The sequence below is a fragment of the Hyperolius riggenbachi genome, chromosome 6, assembly GCF_040937935.1.
Source record: "Hyperolius riggenbachi isolate aHypRig1 chromosome 6, aHypRig1.pri, whole genome shotgun sequence".
Classification (NCBI taxonomy): domain Eukaryota; kingdom Metazoa; phylum Chordata; class Amphibia; order Anura; family Hyperoliidae; genus Hyperolius; species Hyperolius riggenbachi.
Window position 1 is genome coordinate 342415901 of NC_090651.1, and position 20783 is coordinate 342436683.

The 20783-nt window shown below is 45.3% G+C and overlaps 1 protein-coding gene across 1 annotated transcript in view; it reads right to left on the minus strand.

Moving 5' to 3' along the window:
- LOC137522230 (B-cell receptor CD22-like) overlaps positions 1–20783 on the minus strand; it is a 69468-nt gene that overhangs the window by 10604 nt on the left and 38081 nt on the right. The window contains exons 5-9 of the mRNA XM_068242263.1: positions 16365–16628; positions 13404–13649; positions 10133–10238; positions 9123–9183; positions 6826–6920 (exon numbers count right to left, since the gene is read on the minus strand). Of these exons, the coding sequence (XP_068098364.1) occupies positions 6826–6920; positions 9123–9183; positions 10133–10238; positions 13404–13649; positions 16365–16628 (772 nt within the window). The remainder of the gene's footprint in view (positions 1–6825; positions 6921–9122; positions 9184–10132; positions 10239–13403; positions 13650–16364; positions 16629–20783) is intronic.

Below are 20783 nucleotides of genomic sequence, written 5' to 3' on the forward strand. Positions count from 1 at the left end.
TTTTATTATAATTTATAAATCATTTTTATACTAAGTAGTTTGAATACAATTTTGTAGATACAAAATGGGGACAACAGGATTTCAGCAGTATCAGGTTTAGCACCTCAGTCAGTGAGGCGCTAAACCTGATACTGCTGAAATCCTGTTGTCCCCATTTTGTTTGCCTGATGAAGCGGGTTTGACCTGCGAAACGCGTTGCACTGTTCTGGGGTACCGTATAATAAATGTATTGATCTATTTGAAGACAGGATCTCGTGTCTGCTTTTGGGAGGCAAGCCCACCACTTCCTCCAAGCAATTTTTTAAAATTTGTATCAATTTTTATCCTGCTGGCGCCTCTGTTCCAAAGGAACAGTTGGATGTAAATAGACTTCCAAACAAGAAGCTTTCTGGTGCTTAGAAAGGCTCAGTAGTGACACCATTCAGAGCTGTGGAATCACCAAAGATACATTAAATAATTTTTTTTTATGTTGGTCATACTGTATAACCTGTATCTGTTTTTTTTAGGGGTGGGACGGCGAATCCGGCGAATCCACGAATCCCTCGAATATTGAGAAATATTCGAGATTCGTGGATTCGAATCCCGACGCCATTTCCCCCTTAACGAATCCGCCGAATACCGCTGCATCCCCGCGCGCAACCGCCGATCCCCCGCTCGTCCTCTTCCGAACCCCCCCGCGCCTCCTTCGCTCGCCCCATGCATAGATGTGAGCATCGGCTCACCTAAAACCTGCCCTGGATTCTCTACCTGCCACGAGCGCAGAGCCGCAGACCCGCAGACCTCTTGTTTCCTCCTCTGTTCCCTCTAGTAACTGCCCGGCGCTTCAGTGATGACGCGATGCAAATGCCGATCACTAGGGGGAACAGAGGAGGAAGCAAGAGGTCTGCGGCGCTGCGCTGGCGGCAGGTAGGGAATCCAGGGCAGGTGTTAGGTGAGCCAATGCTCACATCTATGCAAGGGGCGAGCGGAGGAGGCGTGGGGGGGTCGGAAGAGGACGAGCGGGGGATCGGTGATTGCACGGGGATGCAGTGGGAATCGGCGCTGGATCCCCTTGTTAGGTGAGCCGATGCTATCTTTTTCTATGTAGGGGGTAAGCAGAGGAGGCGCACAGAGGGAGGGGTACCCTGGCTAGCTATACTGAGGGTCCCTATACCTAACTAGCTACACTGAATGCGCCTATACCTAACTAACTACACTGAATGCCCCTATAACTAACTAGCTATACTGAGGGTCCCTATACCTAACCAGCTATACTGAGGGTCCCTATACCTAACTAGCTACACTGAATGCCCCTATACCTAACTAGCTATACTGAGGGTCCCTATACCAAACTAGCTATACTGAGGGTCCCTATACCTAACTAGCTATACTGAATGCGCCTATACCTAACTAACTACACTGAGGGTCCCTATACCAAACTAGCTATACTGAGGGTCCCTATACCTAACTAGCTACACTGAATGCCCCTATACCTAACTAGCTATACTGAGGGTCCCTATACCTAACTAGCTACACTGAATGCCCCTATACCTAACTAGCTATACTGAGGGTCCCTATACCTAACTAGCTATACTGAATGCCCCTATACCTAACTAGCTATACTGAGGGTCCCTATACCTAACTAGCTACACTAAATGCCCCTATACCTAACTAGCTATACTGAGGGTCCCTATACCTAACTAGCTACACTGAATGCCCCTATACCTAACTAGCTATACTGAGGGTCCCTATACCTAACTAGCTACACTGAATGCCCCTATACCTAACTAGCTATACTGAGGGTCCCTATACCTAACTAGCTACACTGAATGCCCCTATACCTAACTAGCTATACTGAGGGTCCCTATACCAAACTAGCTATACTGAGGGTCCCTATACCTAACTAGCTACACTGAATGCCCCTATACCTAACTAGCTATACTGAGGGTCCCTATACCTAACTAGCTACACTAAATGCCCCTATACCTAACTAGCTATACTGAGGGTCCCTATACCTAACTAGCTACACTGAATGCCCCTATACCTATCTAGCTATACTGAGGGCCCCTATACCAAACTAGCTATACTGAATCCCCTTATACCTAGCTATACTGAATGCCCTTTTACCTAACTAGCTATACTGAATGCCCCTATACCTAACTAGCTATACTGAATGCCCCTATACCTAGCTATACTGAATGCCCCTATACCTAGCTATACTGAATGCCCCTATACCTAGCTGTACTGAATTCCCCTATCCCTAACTAGCTATACTGAGGGCCCCTATACCTAACTAGCTATACTGAGGGCCCCTATACCTAACTAACTTTACAGAAGGCCCCTATACCTTGCTAGCTATACTAAAGGCCCCTATGCTTTGCTAGCTATACTGAAGGCACCTATACCTAACTAGCTATACTGAAGGCACCTATACCTAACTAGCTATACTGAAGGCACCTATGCCTAGCTAGCTATACTGAAGGCACCTATGCCTAGCTAGCTATACTGAAGGCACCTATGCCTAGCTAGCTATACTGAAGGCACCTATGCCTAGCTAGCTATACTGAAGGCACCTATGCCTAGCTAGCTATACTGAAGGCACCTATGCCTAGCTAGCTATACTGAAGGCACCTATGCCTAGCTAGCTATACTGAAGGCACCTATGCCTAGCTAGCTATACTGAAGGCACCTTTACCAAGCTACCTATAGTGTGAGCACCTAGCCTGCCTACCTATACTGTGGGCAACTATTCCACGGATCGCAGGATTCGTTAGATTCGGGATTCGAAAGGTTCGAGATATTCGAGAACCTTTTTAGATTCGGATTCGGATTCGGATTCGAAGAAATTGTGGATTCGTCCCATCCCTAGTTTTTTTCAAAATCATTCTTAACTACTGCTTTGGGGAACGTTACTGAAATAGTACTTTGCTATGAGTAACGTTACAGAAATAGTACTTAGGGAAGTAGGTCAGGATACACCACTTCTCTCCCCAGCTTTTCGTTGATCCCTAATGCGTAGTATCCCAATTCCCTCTCCAGGTCTTTGAGTTTAACTGTATCGATTGGTCTTTGTATGCATTCTTATCTGATTAAAGAGAGATCTGTCGGCTGCCCGTACACCACAGGCCAATTCCCGATCAATTTCATGCTGAAACTGATCTGGAATAAGCATTGCCGCCGCCTCGCCGCCCCCTCTAATGTGTGCTTCACCTCCCCAGTGCCCAGTGCTATATACAATACCTGTCCGCTGTCCTCCACTGGCCCCAAAAGGCAGCCAGCATATATGCAGGTGCGTGTGTGATATCACACATGCGTCCCTGTTACTCAGCAATCACATGGGGCACGTGTATGGAGCAAGGAGTGTGTCTGAGGCTGGCGCAGGACAAGCAGAGGGTGCGGAGAGGTAATGTATAGCTTGTTCTTGGCAGAGGGAGGACATTAAACATTAGGGAGGACAGCGCTGGGGGTTTCATTGAGTTCATCACTTGCCTCGATATTGCTCACTGTTATCACCGCACACCCAATTGAGTCAGTCGGCCCTACATCTTGCAGCATGTCCGATCAATTAATGTGACCAATTTCAGCCTGAAATTGGTCGCTTTAACGGTTGGGTGTCGCAGCTCAGATGTCTGATTATTTGGTGATCTGCAGGGCCGGATTTGTACTTTTTACCGCCCAAGGCAACTATACGTATCGTTGTTATCTCTATGTGCCCGATAATTCTACTTACTTTCCATCATTGGAAGTCACAGACAATAACCATTTCAGTAATACGCGTAGAGATTATAAGTTATGTTTTCCTTAAGAACTTTTATGTTTGCCATCTCGTTAATGATGGACCCATTGAGTCACCATGAGAGTTAGGCTGAAGTATAACTGCAGGATAGAGCTTACAGGTCTTGCAGGGACAACAGAAGTACAGGACAGAGAGTTTAAAGGTTAAAGCTGTCCTTGTAGATAGGGATGGCTGCATAGAACAGCTTTACTTCCCCTCACTGAGCTGCCCCCAAATTTTTGGTGCCCTAGGCCATGGCCTATAGGCCTTGCCAGAAATCCGGCCCTGGTGATCTGCAGAATCACCAATAATGCAGACGCTATACCTGATTATGTGTGATCTGCAGAATCACCAATAATACCAGTATAGCAGCACAAGGAGCTGAGTATGTAGTGCTTGGTGCAACCGTGACTTATAATTTGACAAGACCTCACCAGAGGGGCTGGTGAGGTATTAACGATACACTGACCGTGTAATAGAGTTCAGAACTTTAATAGAATAACAAGGCCTCACCAGAGGGGCTGATGAGGTACTATCGGCTCACTGACCGTGTAAGGGAGTACAATAACTTTAATAGTTTAGCGAGACCTCACCAGAGAGACTGGTGAGATACTATCGGTGTACTGCCCGTATAATAAAGTACAAACCCCAGCAAGCTGGGGATACTGGAACTGAAGAGATAGAATCTCCCGAGGGGGGGTGATTCAGACAGTACTGCAACCCAGTGATAGGCGATTACAACAATACTGCAATTACTAATCACCTGAGGAGCAGGCGATTAAGGCTGTACTGCAGCCTAGAGGGCACCTGAGGAGCAGGCGCTACAAATAATACTGCAATTACTGATCACCTGAGGAGCAGGCGATTAAGGCTGTACTGCAGCCTAGGGGACACCTGAGGAACAGGCGTTACAAATAATACTGCAATTGCTGATCACCTGAGGAGCAGGCAATTAAGGCTGTACTGCAGCCTAGTAGAGCAACTTCACCAGAAGAGCTGGTTAAGCTAACACCTCACCAGTGGCGAGGGCCCACTGGTGAGCAGAATGGTCAAACAGGCAAGGGTCGGCAACAGAGAAGACAGTATCAGAGCAGAATCGAAAGGCAGAAGAGTAAACGGAAATCGGGCAGAGGTTCAGCAACTTGAGGCAGATAGGCAGAGGTACAGAATCAGTAAGCGAGATCAGAGTCAGAGTTTAGCCAGAGTCATACACAGGAATCAATAACAATATAAACAATATCCTAGACTAGGTGTGAAGTCCTTGGTTTCAACACCTGGGATCTAATCTAAGGTCTGAGCGCTAACACACGAGGCATTCACGACACCAGACAGCGTCAGACTGAAGCCCGGAGGCTTAAGAAGCAGAGGAGACCTCACTGGCACGCCCCCCTGCACTCAGCCAATCCTGGGCGCCGTGAGTCTCCTCTGAGGTCAGCTGACCCGCCGGTCAGCTGACCAGCCTCCTTCCAGCATAAAAGTCCCGTCTGTGCGCACGCCCGCGTGAGACTTGGACCCCATTACCTAAGTGACGACCCGACCTCGGCGTCCTAGACGCTGGAGGGACGGGTGCGGGAATGAAGGCAGCCGCGGCGGCGGTGCTGTTCGCCGCGGGCCGCGGCTGCCTCTTCAGTTGTCACAGTCGCATTGTCAGTCAGGCATGCACTTGGTGGCACCAATTTTCATCCAGTTCTGAGTATAATAATCAAATCCGATGGTCGATTGGCCGCAAAATCCCCTGATGTATGGCCAGCTTTAGGTGGGTTACGGAATGTGAAGGCAAGCTTAGGCCTATTCACAAGGGGATAGAGTAAACAAAATCAGATAGGATAAATTAGAGAGATTATTCTCTTGCCTGCTCATTCAAAAGCTATGGCAGATAGTCGTTCTACCCGGTCATGCAGTATAAAACTCCAAGTTGTATGAAAAAAACTACATGAAATAATAGGTTATACGATCTCAGCCTGGTCATGTTGGACACTATATTGCTCCACTTCTCTACATGAAGCAACACTTTAAGAATGAAATAAAGATAAGGCCTGAGAACACCAACTCATTTCTCTGCAGCACAGAAGCGTGCAGAAAATGGACCGCTCACTAGTAGGGTAAAACCACTTTGTTATCTTTATTTAAAGAAATCCAGATAACATACCAAAGAGCTCTGGATTTTGAAATAAAGATAGTGGAGTGGTTTCACCCCCATTGGTGAGCGGTCCATTTTCTGCACACTTTGGAGGTTCTGGCTAGCCTGGATTCCATCTCCTAAAGGGGGTGCTGGTGGTGGAGTGGTGAGTGTCCTGGACCTGTCTGCAGCACCAGAGCCTGTGAATTCCACAGCTGACCACATTCAATGAAACCCCAAGCAGAAATGTATGCAGTAGTGCACTGTCAGAACCCGTTGCTGCACAATGCATAACTTTGCGCATCACACAGGACTGTCTATGCACTCAGAGCATGGGTGGAGTCAAATGTACAAATGCTGTTTAGATAGCCAGATGTACAACCTTCCCCACTAAAGATAGACATGTGCCCCCCTTCCCTCCATTTAGATAGCCAAATATGCCCCCTTTCCTTGTTCAGATAGCCAGATGTGCCTCCTTTTAAATAGCCAAATGTGCCCCCCTTTAGATAGCTAAAAGTACCCCCCTATAGATAGCCATATGTGTCCCCTATAGATAGCCAGGTGTGCCCCCTATAGATAACCAGATGTGCCCTCCCCCATTTAGATAGCCAGATGTGCCCTCCCCCATTTAGATAGCCAGATGTACCCTCCTATAGATAGCCAGGTATGCCCCACTATTTATGCTGCTGTTAACGCATCAGCACTCCTCTGCAAAGGGAGGGAGAGAAGCAGCTTTGGGCATCCAGCGAGCCTGCCTTTCATGCATGTGGGGGTGCAGCGGCTGTGCTGAGCCCCCTTACATTGCTGCCCCGAGGACATACGTCCCCCCTAGCCCCACCCATAGCTATGCCTCTGTATGCACTGTCTGATGTTCCTGCTTATTATACACTAACACCCATTGCTAAAATCATCTTGTCAACATGACAGTGCTCAGACCCAAAGAGAAACTCACGTTGCTCCTCTGGGCCCTGGTAAGGGGTTTTGATTAGTCTGGATATTTCCATACTCGTGTTCTTGCATCTCTGTTGTTATGTGATCCTCCAAGTGCTGAAAGAATAAGACAGTCACAAATGTAAAAAAAAAAACAAAACAAAAAAAACATAAAAAATAAAAGATCAAATATTAATATTGGTCTATTTACTTAAAGAAAACATCTACACTACAGAACTACCTTTCCTCATTCTAAGTACAGTATGTTAGGGCTCTTTCACATTAGGGCAGATTTTCTGCGTTTCAACGCAAAGGATAAAGTTTGCGTTACCCAAGGTGAAATGAAAGTCCATAGACTTTCATTTTAGCTTTCACATATAACGCAGCCTTTTTGTGCGTTGCGTTCCACTGCACCCAGGCGCAGTTTTTTGGCCAACGCTAGCTTTATGCGTTGCAATGTTAGTCAATGTAAAACGCACACTATGCGCGTTTTTAATCCGTTAACGCAGGCAATCAGTCCCAGAATGCAACAGAGGAACAATGTAGAAAGTTGAAAACTAAAAGAAAAAAAAATTATCTGCGTTTTCCTATGTCCTGTAACGCATTGAAAACGGATTAAAAACGCACACTCACTGCAGTGCAACGCATATCAAAACGCATTAAAACGCATACAACAAAACGTATGCTTTGAGCGTCCTGCAACGCAAGCTCTGATGTGAAAGAGCCCTGAGAGTAGAGGAGGGCCATATTTACACTTCAGTAGCCTGGAGGTACTTAGATTTTAGTGGCCTAAATATGCCAATTCTGGCCTTTATTTTCTTATATCACATAATTAACTAAAAGAACATGAACCAACAGTTGCGTAATTCAAAGAGTAAGTCTGCCCAGCAAAATCTTGGATAAGGCCCCCTCTACTTTAATAATAACAAATATATATATATATATATATATATATATAAATGACAGTGTGTGTGTGGCCAGAGTGCATAGCTGATCTGGGACACAGCTGGTGTGGCGCAGGGACCAAGAGAGGAGGATGCAATACACACACTGCCCACTGAGCTACTCTCACTTTGACAGGAGGCACTGATTAAGCCTCAGTCAGATCTCCTCCCCTATGTGCCTGTGGCTGCCGGACTGCAGTCGGTTGGTGAGGGACATTGCCCTCTGGCCTTGCTGAGAGAGGAGACCTTTGGGAAGGAAAGAGAGCTGCCTCTGCCACATAAAGTGCCTATAAGCATGCACCTACAGTGCCTTATGGTAAATCTGACCCTGTAGTAGAGTATATAAGAGAAGAGCTGCTTTAGATAGTTTTCTATCATTATTGAAAAAGGCAATGTGCAGGAACTTCATTGTAGCTGATTGTTACAAATTTGGGTATCTGCTTGCACATCATCTTCCAGTCCAGACATGTCTGCTTGTAGATTATCTACCACTCTAGAGGTGTCTGTCAACTGCCATCTAGAAGTACCTGATTATATATCATACTCCCACCCCAAAAGGGTCTGTTTTATACACTATGCGCCCACCTCAGGGGTGCCTTCTTGTAGATCCTTCTTCCACCTCAAAGGTTTCCACGGGAAGCTTATGCCCCTCTCAGAAGGATGTCCCCACCCCAGAAAAGTCTACTTGAAGATTGTTTGCCTTTAGTGGGTAATAGCAATGCCCCCATACACGCGATTTTAAAGCCATTTTTCCTTTGCATTTTTACAATTGATTTTCCCCAAAAAAATTCAAGGTCTTTTTGAAAAAAAAAAATTGTATGCCTTGTTCCCACCCTTTTCCTTGAAGTGTTGCAGAGACAATATAACTTAAAAGTTTTATACATACCTGGGGCGCAGAATGCTCCTAGCCGCCAGAGAGATACAGAAAAGTGTACTGAGCATGCCCCGACTGGCCCCGACTGGCCGAAGTTAAGGGACCTGTTACAGAAGGTAGAGAAGGCTGAGGAGCGATCCGTGCAATTGGGGCTGGAGGATGCCCCAGGTATGTATAAAACTTTGAATTTATATAGTCGTCCTTTAACAGACGTAGCAATTTTGGTGACAATAGCATGTATGGGGGCTTTGTTTGTAACCTCTAATATCGGCATGAAATTACAGGAAAACTACAAATAGATTACACAATAATCAGTTGAATGTCCGAATCGTAATTATGTATAGCGTAACTGCAAACATTTACCCAAAATTTAGAAGGTGTCACCACTTGGATGGATGATGATCTGCCAGCAAACACTTATGGGTCAAGAGAACATTCTCTAGCTCTATTTCACCTTTGAAATCAGCTTGAATACAGCTTGTAGTATAAAAATGCACTCACCGCAAAAACGTTAATTTCACCATGAATCGGAGATAAGGGGGCGGATGGCTTATTTTTCCATCTACTCAAATTGGTAAAAAAAATCATAGACAGATGATTAATTATTTAAATATCCCACACATCATAACAATATATATTTTTAGATTTTTTTTTTGCATTGGAGGACTTTTGTAATGTAGTGTAGTGTATGTTTATGATAAGAGTAATGATTTAATATTTAAAAGACCATAATCGTGAAAAACTGTAAAATCATAGGCTGAAAATGTATATTTCTCCCAGAGTAAAATGAACTTTAAATTACGTTTTCCCTACGTTGCTGTCACTTACAGTAGGTAGTAAAATGCTGGCAGATCTGACACATTTTGGACTCATCCATCTTCTCATGGCAGATTCTCATTATTGCCTTCATTCTTTACAAAAGCTTCCCTGAAAATGATCAATACAAAAATGCTTACCAGCTTCCCTACTCATTTGCACACTATTTTGGCAGTTGGACTGAGCAACTGCTGTTCAGTAAATGCTTTTGTAAATAACAAAATAACGGAGAATGCCAGGTGAGGAGATTGACTAGTCCAAAACTTGTCAGATCAGTGACATAGGAAAAAAAAAGTAATTTAAAGGGCATTCTGCTCTATGAAAAATATAAAATCTAATCTTTACATTTTACAGTTTTTCACAATAGTGGTCATTTTATTAAGTTTTTTAAAGTGTACCAGAGACCAAAAAAAAAAAGTTTTATACATACCTGGGGCTTCCTCCAGCCCTATTTACACAGATCGCTCCCACGCTGCCGTCCTCCGCTGCCTGCAGCTCCGGTATCGGGCCCCGTTAGTTCTGTCAGTCTGCGCAAGAGTAAGTGCGCTCTCTACGTATCTCTCTGTGTGAGAATGACTATGGCAAAAATTCCCCAGCAACACTGCTTTGTATGTGTGAACCTTTAGTTATAAATCTGGTTTAGATTTGATTTATTGTATTGGTGGATATGGTGGTCTCTGGTTTGTCTTGCTTACCTCAAACAAAAGTAGGCAAGAAATATTAACAGAAGCAGAAGGACAGCTGCAGCCAACGCTCCCAGGATCACTGCTACATTGTCACCATCTTCTGAAGTTCCAAGCTCTATAAAATTATACAAGGTTTTAGTTATGGTCTAAGAGCTCTTTAAAGGGAACCCCCGCAATAAAATATACATACCTGGGGCTTCCTCCAGCCCCCTCCAGCCTGATCACTCCCATGCCGTCCTCTTCTCCCTCTCTGTTCACCCACAACTGGCCCTGGAAAATCTGTCAGTCGGAGCCATTCGGCACCTGTCCAGTTCGGCCAGGAATGCTGGCCTCTCTCGCTCCCTTCACATAGACGTGATCGCTGCGGGAGCGTGCATGCGGCCAAGCTGTGCATGCGCAGTTAGCCCTGGACTAGAGGACTTTCCTGGGGCCAATTGTGGGTGAACAGAGATAAAGTGGATAAATTGTTAAAGTTGATACGAGACAATCTTTTGCTGCTTTAATTCTGTCCCTTACATATAGTTTTTTGGGCATTCTAACCCAAATTTATTACCTACCATAATTGCATGTAAATGAATGTATCCACGCCCCCAGCTCCTTCAGTGCCTAGACATTCTGAGTCCCATGTTGCAAGTGCTCATGGGAGCTCAGCCTGGGGAGGAGGCTTTTGCTGAAGCATGCACTACATTTCAGAGGCAAGGGGGCAGAGAGGGGAGGAGAGGGGTGTGGAGTTTTCACAGGCTGAGGGGTGAAGATAAAGAGCAGTTTGCCTGTATAATGAGGACAAGCAGAATATGTCTGCTGTCATTGCATCACAGGAAGAAATAATCATATACTGTTGAAGCTGTTTGCGGCTAGATTTGCTGTGCAAATGATCTAAACTTCAGATACAGTAAGATATATTGACAAGTTACTTGCTATAGTTAGTTTTTCATCTTGGATCCGCTTTAATAGGCAAGTTCACGCTTGAATGCATTTTTCACATGCAAAAAAAAACCAGTTGATAGCAATGCAAAACTGTTAGACAACTCATGCAGAAAAACTGCAGAGTGCGTTTATTTAGTGTGTGTGGTTCCCAGAGAGGTGAATTAAAAAGGAACTGCAGAGAAACGTGGAAAAAATAAATCTATGCATCGCAAAATGAGAAGTAAAAAAATAGAAGAGAGGTCAAGAAATGATTGATATTCCACATGTAATTTGTTCATACTGTTTGATCCATAATCAGCCTGCATCATCTTTACTACTGGCAGACAAGAAAAACGACTTACAGCACCAATTGCCATTTTCTATAACCACGCCCCCTAACAATGTGATGGGCTAAAAGGTTTTTTTTTTATATAGATATACATATCCACAGAGGGAGATACTGCTTGCTTGGCAGTTGGAAACATCTCTTATATCCCACAATGCAATGAGGTTCACAAACAGCAAACTGACAGGACCTAGATGATGACATCACACTATGGGAGGGGTTTCACCACAATATCAGACATATTACAGACCGCCTGATGATCTATTTGAGAAAAGGTAAAGACTTCTCATGGAAAAATGGGTATTAACTACTGATTGCAATGAAGTTCAATCCTGAGTTACAGTTCCTGCTCCCGCAGTGCACTCAGCATATGCTCCCTACCAGGTTGTGCCCCTCTCTGCTGCTGCACTACGGGTGATGTGCTGCCCTGCCCACCCATAGAAGCAGGCATTCACTGAATTGCACAACCAAGTAGCTGTCAATATGTACAGGAAAATGTCTACAGCATATAGGCTAAACCCAGGGCTTTTTTCTGCCTGATGCAAACATGTGAGGATGTGCTCCCCCCTTTCCCCCCAATTTGGAATGATCGCACAGCACGCAACAATTTACTCTGCTTCACATGACATGCTGCAGCTCAACACAAAGGCAGTAAGGCACACTGTCTGGCTGTGAGTCTGGGACAAACAAACTGCTCAACCTCAGCCACTCCATTCCTCCTCAGTCAGGACAGCAGTGACACCTCCTCCCTTCTGCTGTGCAAGTCAAATGAAACACTGCTGCTCTCCTGCCTCCCCCCTCCTCACTCACTGTCAGACTCCTCACACAGCACAACAAGCTGCTTTTCCCCAATGATGACCTTTTCACCTCACCCTCCTCTCGCTTCTCCTCCTACTCTGACTGCATGCTGTAAGTGTAAACACAGTACAGACATGCTGCCCCTGTAATCTCTGCACCTGATGCAAATGTTTCACCTTGCTTCATGAGAGAACCGGCCCTGGCTAAACCTTATCAGGCCTAGATGGGAGATTCCACATGGCTATAAAAGATGGGAACTGGCCAGTCCAGTAGACATTATGGTATTAGAAAAGAACCAGAACTTAGCCATGGTGATAGATGTGGCAGAGCCAAGTAACAGCAACACCAGGAAAAATATCTACGTGACCTTTTATAAGCTGAAGAAGTACCAGAGCCAGAAAAGAAGGTGGTAAGAGCACTCGGAGTCAGGGCTGTGACTCCTTAGCAGGCATGGCAAACTGGCGCTAACCAGGGCTGGTGCTCTCATGAAGCAAGGTGAAACATTTGCATCAAGGCAAAGATTACAGGGGCAGCATGTTTGTACTGTGTTTACACTAACAGCATGCAGTCAGAGTAGGAGGAGAAGCGAGAGGAGAGTGAGGTGATGAGATCATCATTGGGGAAAAGCAGCTTGTTGTGCTGTGTGAGGAGTCTGACAGTGAGTGAGGAGGGGTGAGGCAGGAGAGCAGCAGTGTTTCATTTGACTTGCACAGCAGAAGGGAGGAGGTGACACTACTGTCCTGACTAAGGAGGAATGGAGTGGCTAGGGGGGGGCACATCTTCACAAGTCTGCCTCAGGCAGCAAAAGGACTAGAACCGGCCCTGGCCCTAACAGATCCCTGAAACAGTATGAGAACTCTGTCCAGAAGAATACAGGGCAATTCTAGGCAAAGGCTAAGATACCACAAAGACCTGTCATACTCTTATCCTCTGGTCTCAATATGAGAAAAGCACACACCACCCATAGGGAAATAGAAGGGGTTTTTTTGTTTTTGTTTTTCTAATATGTCTGCACATATAGGAAAATGACATTTTGTAGCCATTAAAATATAAAATTTTTACGCAAGGAGTGTTCTTACCTAAAGCACTACAGAAACATTTCTCTTTTGCTGCCACCATTGTACTGTATTGTATATCCATAATTACAAGGCAAATCAGATTTGCTATAACTTGTTGTGAAATTCATATAATGTTACAAAGTTCATCCGGATAAAATGAAGCAATTCTGACCTGTAAGTGGGAGCTCCTGAGAGGTGGATCTTCCTGCTGTGTTGTGAGCGATACATGAATAGGAGCCAGAAATAAGTTTATTGCTTTCCAATAGCAGAATCTGACCGGTCTCATTGAGAACTTCATTTCCATCTTTCATCCAGGTGTAATGGGATACATTAGGCCTGCTGCTCTTGTAGCTGCACTTCAGCTCAGCGGCTTCCTCTGTTCGGGAAACCATGATAACTTCAACTCCAACAGCAGAATCTACAGGACATACATAAAACATTATGTTCAAGACTATATTATAATCTGTTGGCCACTGGCGTAGGAGCAGGGGGGTCACAGCAGTCGCAATTGCAACCAATCCCTTTTCCTATAATGTGCTGGTATTCATTTTCTCCTAAACCTCATCCCTCCACGTCCGGGCCAGTAAAAAAGGGCGCACATGGCTAGTGGACAAAAAGGGCGCCGCCATAGACTGCAATGCAAAATATCGGCTATTCGGCGCCCGACAGGAAAAAAGGGCACCCGAGAAATATCGGTTACAGGGATCGTGTTAACAAAAGTTTTCGTTTACAGAATAAGGTTTATAACAAATATCGTTTACAAGTTCGTTTTGACTTTGCGTTATACTTATTTTTCATTTTTAAATTTCGCTTATAGGAGCTTTTACTTATTTTACCGTTTTTAAATTTTGCTTACAGGACTGTAATAAGTAAATTTTCGTGTACACTTATTTTGTCATTTAAAATTCATTTTCATACGTATAATGCTTAAATATCGTTTTCAACCTTATTTTATTAGAAATACATCGCTTTTGGTATTAACTTTGTTTTTCACACTAATAATGCGTCGATTATTGTTTTATTAACTTACTAATATAGCGATTTTAACATTACCGTTATTTTAAGAATTCTAATGCGTACGTGATTGCAAGGCTATTTATTCTTTTATATATACTGAGTATATCTATATCTATATATATATATATATCTATATATATATATATATACATATATATATATATATATATATATATATATATATATATATATATATATATATATATATATATACACTTTTCTATTTATAATATTATTTTACGTGTACCTGATTTTAAGGCTATTTATTCTATTACAAATATATAAATTATTCTATTCATGTTATTTATAGTGAAGTATTTTAAGGATTAAATATATTATTGTTTATATGTGTGTAAGGGGGTTTGTGCAGTGGGGATAGTGAGGGTTAGGCACCACCAGGGGGGTGGTTAGGGTTAGGCACCACCAGGCGAGTTTTAGGGTTAGGCACCACCAGGGGGTCTTAGGGTTAGGCACCATCAGGGGAGTTTTAGGGTTAGGCACCACCAGGGAGGTCTTAGGGTTAGGCACCACCAGGAGGGTCTTAGGGTTAGGCACCACCAGGGGGTGGTTAGGGTTAGGCATCACCAGGGGGGTGGTTAGGGCTAGGCACCACCAGGGGGGTCTAGGGGTTAGGGATAGGTACAGGGAGGGTTCTGTGTGAGAGTAGGGTTAGGTATAGTTACAGTACAATATACACCACCAGGGGGGTGGTTAGGGTTAGGCACCACCAGGGGGGTGGTTAGGGTTAGGCACCACCAGGGGGGTGGTTAGTGTTAGGCACCACCAGGGGGGTGGTTAGGGTTAGGCACCACCAGGGGGGTGGTTAGGGTTAGGCACCACCAGGGGGGTCTTAGGGTTAGGCACCACAAGGGAGTCTAGGGGTTAGGGATAGGTACAGGGAGGGTTCTGTGTGAGAGTAAGGTTAGGTATAGTTACAGCACAATATACAGTGTGAATGTAATATATACAATTTATTAAATTATGTATATTTAAACAAAGGGGGGGTCTAGGGATTAGGGATAGATCTGTGTAAGCGTACAGTTAGGTATAATTTCAGTAAAATATCTGTAAAATCTACCATTGTATTACTATGCTTAATACAAGCGTAAATATCGTTTTTTTGTTATAGATGCTATTTGACATTTCATTTCAGAATTCGTTTGTTGTTATAGACGGTATTTTGCCGTTTAATTTCCGTTTAGTTAACCGATTTAGCACTACATTTTTCATTTACAAGTTATAAACGAAAATTATTGTTTTACATTACAATCTATAATTTCGGTTATATCCCGCGCCCTTTTTTCTAGGCGCCCTTTTTTGATACACGCCTCCACGCCATTGCTAGCCAAAGTGCTTAATACAGGCCCCAGCTGCCAAATCAATTACTAGCCCATAGACCTCTGGGTAGCAATGTCTACAGCATTTCCTGTGACCGCGTGATGCAACGGGAGGGGATCAAAGCTTAAGAGCAAGCCCAACCCCTAACTTAGCCCCATCCCAACATTCTAAGCTCCGCCTCCAGGTGACAATGAAGGAATGTAGAGGGAAGTTTAAAGGTAAGTTGACTCCCTCACTCACATTTTCATTTACTCATGCTTAATAAATCCTCTATAGAAACCTCACTAGCTCTCAATCTCTTACTTCCAGACCCCCTATCTGACCTTCTCAGCACCCTCACTAGTCCTTCGTCCCTCCCCTCCAGACTCCCTATAAGCCAATTTCTAACCTCCAGCACCTTCCCTAGCCCTCTGCCTCCCAGATCCCCTATAAGCCCCCTTCCAACTCCCTGAACCCTCAATCTCTCCCTCAAGACCCCCAATAAGTCCCTTTCTGACCCTCAGCACCCTCACTAGCCCTCAGTCTCTCCTCTACGGATGCTTAATAAGCCCCATTTAGTAACCCCCAGTACCCTCAGTATGGAGAGTTAGCAAATGTGTGCACCCTTTACACACTCCATCTATCATCTTGGTCAGCCATTGGTGGGGTAAGGAGGTCGGGGTATACCTGGAGGAGGGTGGGGGGCAGGTCCAAAAATCTGTGATAGGAAACAGAGGTATGTAGCTATGCCAAATTCTTTTGAATATAATAATCATGGCTGAGAAGAAGACATACGTACATTCCACAGGTATCTCTGTTAGAGGTGACTCTCCTCTCCCGATAACATTTTCCACAGCACAGAAGTAAGGTTCAGTGTCTCTGCTAATGTTTTGCACTGTGATTTGTGGAACCTGAGATGGTAATTTCACTGTTATGTTCCCCTTGTACCATTCATATTTGTTGGGTGGAGGGTTAGACTTGCTGGAACATCGCAAAGTCACATCGCTTCCTTCCATCAGTCTTTTGTTTTCTAAGAAACTGACCGTCACATTTTTTGGTGCATCTGAAGAAGAACGCATGTTGTTACTTGAAGGACCATTCTATCCAGTGTGGTGTAAGTGCTGCTATATTGTATCACCCGGGTGCTCAATAGGTCGATCGCAATCTACCAGTAGATTGCGACCACCTCCTGAGTAGATCACCACTGTGTGGCTGTGTCTTGTCAAAGTAAAATTTACTACCTAGCAGCCGCAGCAGCAGGGATGAAAGAGGAGAGTAAGGTCCGGAAACGCACCATATATGTCAAACCCAGGAAGTGGCATCACTCTTCACTTCCTGGGTTTTAAGCGTAGGCACGTCTCTGGACCTTGCTCTCCTCTCTCATCCCTGCTGCATGCCGCTGCTGATCTGGAGGTCTGTGTATGTGGGCGGCCAGCATGGTAAGCAGTGCTGCTCGGATACCCGTTTTCAAAATCCGAATTGAATTCGGATTCGGATACCCAGATATCCGGATCCAAATCGGATATCCGAATCCAAACTTTTTGGTATCCAAATATCTGGGATATCCGGTCGGATTCGGATATCCGGGTAGAAAACCGGTAATGGCCTTTACAATGCCTCCAAAATCAATCTCTCTCTCTCTCTCTCTGATGGTAAGGGATTACTAGAGGAACATGCAGAGAAAGGAGACTAGGGGCTCGATTCACAAAGGCGTGCTAACATAGTTAGGACGCCTAACAGCTTTGGACATGCAAACTAGGGTGCTAAGTAGTTTGCACATCTAAAGCTGTTACTGATCGCGCGCACGAAAAGTCGCACCGTTCATGTGCTAAGTACGCTTATCACGCTATTTAGCAAGTAAATGGTGCGACGTAACTTTTGCGCGCGTATTAGCGCATGCAAAGTGCCTTTGCACGTGCTAAAGGGCATTTCACTGGCGTGCTAACACTTAGCACCCTTTAGTGAATCAAGCCCTAGATGTTTATGCAAATGAGCGCATGGACAGTGCAGATGTCTCTGTATATCCAGTGGGCAGCAAGGGAAAGGACTGACACACAAAACAGCAGCACCCCAGGCTTCCCAGCAGGTGGTGGTGAGTAATCTGAGTAAAACTGAACTGGAGGGGGCTACCTATACTGTACTGAGTGGTGGTCAGTCTCCATCCAGCTATGCTTTTTCAAAACAGTCCATCACTGCAGTGCATGTTTATTTATTCATATTGTAACATTGGTTGTTGCATACAGATTGGAGTTGTACAAACAGCGTAAGTCCTACCATGTATAAAGTGAGGGTAATGGCAGTGGGTGCTGGGCACAGAACGGGGACCTGACAGCCGTTTCGCACGACAGTGCTTCTTCAGAGGCTGACTCATTGCGTTTAAGCAACGTTGCGCAAAACAACCGCCAGGCTCCCGTTCTGTGCCCAGCACCCACTGACATCACCTTCATTTTCCTAACAGTAGGTCTTGAGCTGCTTGTACAACTCCTATCTGTATCAATTAACATTATCATTTAAATAAATACAGGTAGGTAGAAAAAAACAAAGTCTTGTAAAAGTAATACCTTTTAATGGCTAACTGATAAAGTTAAATAATGCAAGCTTTCTGGGATCTAGTCCCCTTCTTCAGGCATATTTCCAGATGTTAGCTGTAGGAAAACACTGATGCAGGTAAATAGTAAACACGAAGATGGCAGTTGTGCTGGTTGCTGGTTAGCAATTAGATGTCAGGTGATCAGCAGGCTGGAGCCAGTGAGCTCATGCAAGCAAACATGAAATCTAGCAGGTTTTTAAAGATCATGAAGTCAAGTCAATCATGTTACATAAGGAGTCATGAATCCTGTTCCACAATTTAGCCCTTCTGTCAATGTCTTAAACATTTTCATAAATGTGTACTCAGAAATTTTTCTTGATTGATCATTTTTGAAGTTACCCTTAAGAATAAGTACTTTTAGATCTTGCATGCTGTGTCCTGGTTCACAGAAGTGTTGGTTTACTGGTGTGTCCATTTTACCCTCATTAATTTTAAAGCGGTGATGGTTAATTCTTGTGCGCAGTTTTTGTCCTCTTTCTCCTATATAGATTCCTCTTGAGGGGCATTTCATGCAGCGTATCATGTATACAACATTGGATGACTCACAGGAAAATTGGTCTGATATTTGATAATATTTCTGTGAGTTTGGTATTTGTATATCATCAAATATCACACCAATTTTCCTGTGAGTCATCCAATGTTGTATACATGATACTCTGCATGAAATGCCCCTCAAAAGGAATCTATATAGGAGAAACAGGACAAAAACTGCGCACAAGAATTAACCATCACAGCTTTAAAATTAATGAGGGTAAAATGGATCAATCAGGTCCATATATAGCACCAACAATTTGCAACGCTCGTTATAGCTGTGGTGCGTCCCTCCCCAAAAATGCCCTCAGACTCAGTATAAGTAGGTAGCCAGGAAAAGGTGCCCTCAGCATAGGATCTCATGTGTAGGTGCCCTCAGTGTAGGTAGCCAAGCATAGGTAGTAAAGTTGCCGCAGTAAAGGTAGCTAGTATAGTAGCCCTCAGTATACGTAGTATAGTTGCCCCAGTATAGGTAGCTAGTATAGTTGCCCCCAGTGTAAGTAGCATAGATGTCCCTATATAGGTAGCATAGTTGCCCCCAGTGTAGGTAGTATGCTCCCAGTGTAGTAACATAGCTGCCCCCAGTGTAGGTGGTATGCCCCTAATGTAAGTAGTGTGCCCCCAGCATAGGTAGTGTGCCCCCAGCATAAGTAGTATGCCCCCAGCGTAGGTAATATGCCCCAGCGTAGGTAGTGTGCCCAAACTGTAGGTAGTGTGCCCCCAGCGTAGGTAGTGTGCCCCCACTGCAGGTAGTGTGCCCCTACTGTAGGTAGTGTACCCCCAATGTAGGTAGAGTGCCCCCAGCATAGGTAGTGTGCCCCCAGCGTAGGTAGTGTTCCCCCAGCATAGGTAGTGTGCCCCCAGCATAGGTAGTGTGCCCCCACTGTAGGTAGTGTGCCCAGAGCATAGGTATTGTGCCCCAGCATAGGTAGTGTGCCCCCACTGTAGGTAGTGTGCCCCCAGCGTAGGTAGTGTGCCCCCACTGTAGGTAGTGTGCCCCCAGCATAGGTGGTGTGCCCCCAGCGTAGGTAGTGTGCCCCCAGCGTAGGTAGTGTGCCCCCACTGTAGGTAGTAATCCCCCAGCGTAGGTATTGTGCCCCCAGCGTAGGCATTGTGCCCCCAGCGTAGGTATTGTGCCCCCAGCGTAGGTAGTGTGCCCCCACTGTAGGTAGTGTGCCCCCAGTGTAGGTAGTGTGCCCCCACTGTAGGTAGTGTGCCCCCAGCATAGGTAGTGTGCCCCCAGCAAAGGTAGTGTGCCCCCAATGTAGGTAGTGTGCCCCCAGCGTAGGTAGTGTGCCCCCAGCGTAGGTAGAGTGCCCCCAGCGGAGGTAGTGTTCCCCCAATGTAGGTAGTGTGCCCCCAGCATAGGTAGTGTGCCCCCAGCATAGGTAGTGTGCCCCCAGCAGAGGTAGTGTGCCCCCAATGTAGGTAGTGTGCCCCCAGCGTAGGTAGTGTGCCTCCAGTGTAGGTAGTGTGCCCCCAGCATAGGTAGTGTGCCCCACTGTAGGTAGTGTGCCCCCAGTCAATCCCCCCCTTCTGCGGCAGCGAGCCGGACCGGGCAGAGACCGACTCACCTGACTTCCACGCTCCAGCGCCGATGTCACTCTTCTCTCCCCGCCTCCATTCCTTCTGTAGTTAGAGCAAGGCTACAAGAAAATGGCCGCAGATTGTCCGCATTTGTGGACATCAGCGACCATGTTCTTGTAGTCCTGCTCTAATTGCACATGGAGAGGACGCAAGGAAAGACAGCGGGGTGGCAAGGGGCGACAGGGCACATGCGCCCTTCAGAGCATGGCACCCTGAGCGACCGCTCCAGTCGCACATAGCTGAGGCCGGCCCTGAGAAGGGCTAAATTGTGGAACAAGATTCATGACTCCTTATGTAACATGATTGACTTGGCTTCATGATCTTTAGAAACCTGCTAGATTTCATGTTTGCTTGCATGAGCTCACTGGCTCCAGCCTGCTGATCACCTGACATCTAACTGCTAAACAGCAACCAGCACAACTGCCGTCATCGTGTTTACTATTTACCTGCATCAGTGTTTTACTACAGCTAACATTTGGAGATATGCCTGAAGAAGGGGACTAGATCCCA